General features: G+C 45.2%; 1 protein-coding gene across 1 annotated transcript in view; it reads left to right on the forward strand.

Moving 5' to 3' along the window:
- Positions 1–254: 254 nt before the first annotated feature.
- Positions 255–3,268, forward strand: part of T265_08689 (hypothetical protein) — a gene marked incomplete at both ends in the record, with an annotated part of 7,964 nt that continues 4,950 nt past the window's right edge. The window contains one exon of the mRNA XM_009174563.1: positions 255–867. Within this exon, the coding sequence (XP_009172827.1) occupies positions 532–867 (336 nt within the window). The remainder of the gene's footprint in view (positions 868–3,268) is intronic.

Consider the following 3,268-nt stretch of genomic DNA (forward strand, 5'->3'; position numbering starts at 1 on the left):
CGTTTTTGTTCACATTGTCCAATTAACGCGATGAAACCACAATAAACCTCCTGGCAACTCCACTACAAGCCATCTTACATAATGACAATGCGAGTGACGTACGCTGCCTCGGCTGTGGGTCATCCATTCGGAAATGACACGTTATAATCATGTTGAAGCATCGTGATGTGGCACTAGCCTGTTAGCCATAGCATCTTGGATACTCTCCAGGATCTTGCGATGGCCGGTTTGTAACAACTTTTCCGGGTTTCTGTACGTCCAGGGACGCACTCATCATGTATCCGATTTCTAAACGGTGCCTGAATAGCATACCCATTTAGAACGGTAAGCCGTAGGGGCCTTTCCTGACCTGAAGACTGCTTTTAACTATCGACCAGCAGAAACCGTGCTAGTGTCCAGCGGCCAAAATTATCCATTCCAGATTTTGAAACCGTCTTATACGGATGTTTAACGGTCGTAGACTTTACGATCTCTAGTGATGTAATCCAAGACCTCCCTTACACACACTTCCCCTTCAACTTTCCTATTCATATGCTTTCCAAAACAGTCTCCTTTTGGCACCTCTGTGATTTAAATACATCCGGAACGTCTGGTCACAGAACTCTGCTCCCATCGATTCACGTGTCTCGGTCAAACAAACCGTCCGTCATATGCTTTCGTGATCATTATAGCGCACTCAAGCTGGAATCTGAAGAGGAGCTCTTAGAACGGACAAATGACCTTTACGATCAGGTTAAGCGGCAGTTGACTGTGATCCTAAAAAATGATCAATTTTTGTGTGATCTAGCTCCCAGTACCTCCCAGAATCTGCCAAGCTTACCATCTGCGAAGCATGTTGACGACCTTCTTCGGCTACATTTTGGTCAGGTAAGCTGTCTTAAATTTCAGAAGTCTGTCACAAACTATCACCATTTTTTATCAGCGGCAGTGGAAGGACTAAAAAAGTTCAACCTGCAGCGCGCATTCAACGCAGGACATTGGATTTTTCAATATTTGTCACGTACGGTAGTAAAGCGTCGGTGTTGAACACTGATGTCATACTGTCGATGATGATAATGAATATTTGTCACCTAACATCACCGATACTTTTGAGTGGGTATTCACGCATCCCCACGTAATTCGCTAAGGGGTGCGAAATGCTGTCCGGACCAGCCGAACTTACTGGAGTTCATCACGTTTCTGAATGAGCCTTTTTATGTGGCTAGGTTTTGTGTGATGTTTGCTTCCCACTACTTTGTCTTCTGTTTGTACCTTCAATAGGTAGACAGCATTTGACAGCCCAGTCTAGGCACCTTGTTACTATACCACGCGTGGTCTCAAAAATATGCGGAACAGTCTGAGAGTCACAGCAATCTGATTTCATTATGTAGATAGTACGGGTCCTTGAAGTCCCATTTTGGAACGCCATTCTTTCGAGTTGTGAATGTTGACGTCGTTGTATTAAAATGCTGTTCACAAACAGGGCATGGAGCTGTCTTTGATCAGGAAGTAAGGATCGGTCATGATTTGCATATTTGGCCCGCCTAAACGTTTGTTTTAGGCAGAAACAGTGAGCTAAATCATTGAGAACCATCCACCGTGGGCTGGGTTGTAATGAGGTCTTTTTTTTCGGGTCGCATTAGCTACCAGTCGAGTTATCTAGGCCAACAAGGCTGAGCCTTTTAATAATCGAACATTGTTTCTCTGGACTGATGGTTTCACCGTAACAGGAAGGTCAAGTTCCTGGAAATAATACCAGAATACCCGAAACTTACAGAGACCTCCAAACTCTACCGAAATCGCAGCTGGGAAGCCGTCAAGCATCCGAGCGGAAAACAGCCACCTGCCGCTTGAACGCTCAAACAGTTAGCTGGCAATGACCGACGATGGCGAGTTTTCGGACACGACGTAGAAGGAACGCCTACCACAACCTTCAGTGGTCCTTGATTCATAAGGGGTATGTTCAGAGACTACATTCTGAAGCATGAATTCGTAGTTTGAAGATGCAAAACGCATACCGAAAGATGGTGGGTTGGTGGTCAGTTTATTCAACAAGGCTTGTGCTTCACCTTTGTGTTCATTGATGAAAGCGACATCGTTTGTATACTTCTGACCAAGTTGTTAGAAGCTGACAGAAAACTGACGTTACCTCTGAAAACACTGTCCACCTATCTGTTTATAAGTACACACCCAATGCGTTTGGAGCACGAAAGGACGATAAACCAACTACTTGAGGTACACCATCTGCGCACACTAATGAATGTTCCCTTAATCTGTAGGTTGCTCCTTCTATGGAACCAGCCGAACTTCGCTGCTTTGTTACCTATGTGCGCGCCGTCGGCGTGGCTCGCCTTCCAGGATGTGTGATCCCCATTATGCACGGTTAGAGACACTGCACGATATGGCTTTTAATGGATGTCATCGGCATTGTTATCGTCCGTTTCTATCCAGATTGCCCGAAGGTGGTTTAGGCAGCTCGGAATGCTTGTTGTAGGCGAGTACTAGGTCACCTCTTCACCTACTCTTCTTTTCTTCATCAGCGGGTGAGATGGCTCAAGTGGTTAGAGCACGAATTTACTGACCGGAAGTTTCGTTCGAACCCGACCTCTGCCTCGCGACTTCCCCTGTCAATGCATGGGCAACGTGACACTATCCCAGCCCTTGTGCTTCCTTCGGGTGGCATTGCATTTAGGCACCGGAAGGTTGTTACAGCTGAACGATTATTTTTCTTCATCATGCTTATCATCGACAGCATGACATCAGTGTTCAACACTGATGTTTTGACTCGGTACACCCATAATGTATTTCAAAGCTTTACTGTGAAGAAAAGAATAAAGGTGGACAGGAAAGGGGTTTGGTGCTAGTTTACTAAAATCATTCCGAGGTGTGTACACCTGCAGACGCCCCTTCAGGCAGTCTGTGCGGCAGCGAAGCATCAGTGTTGGGTAATAATGTTATGTTCTTATTGGTGGTTATGTTTTTACCTAATTGCTAGCTTTTGTTGACGCATCAGAAAAGGCACGGTTGGTTTGGGAGTGAACAGCTCGCATGCTCATGACGTGAGTTGTTGAATAATCTAAGCGGGTGCCTGCATATTTATGTCGTTAATGGTGTTCTCTCTTCACAAGAAACGTCATTGGAGAGCACTCATATTGTACAGAGAAATTGTGGGATCTTAGGTTCAACTCAAATTTAGAATGGACCAAAGCCATGAATCCCTAGTTTTCTAGTCCTTATGATGATGTAAACCCATCTCACAGTCGGGTACAACCCATAATTGAATGTTGTC

The sequence above is a fragment of the Opisthorchis viverrini genome (genome assembly GCF_000715545.1).
Source record: "Opisthorchis viverrini unplaced genomic scaffold opera_v5_229, whole genome shotgun sequence".
Lineage (NCBI taxonomy): Eukaryota > Metazoa > Platyhelminthes > Trematoda > Opisthorchiida > Opisthorchiidae > Opisthorchis > Opisthorchis viverrini.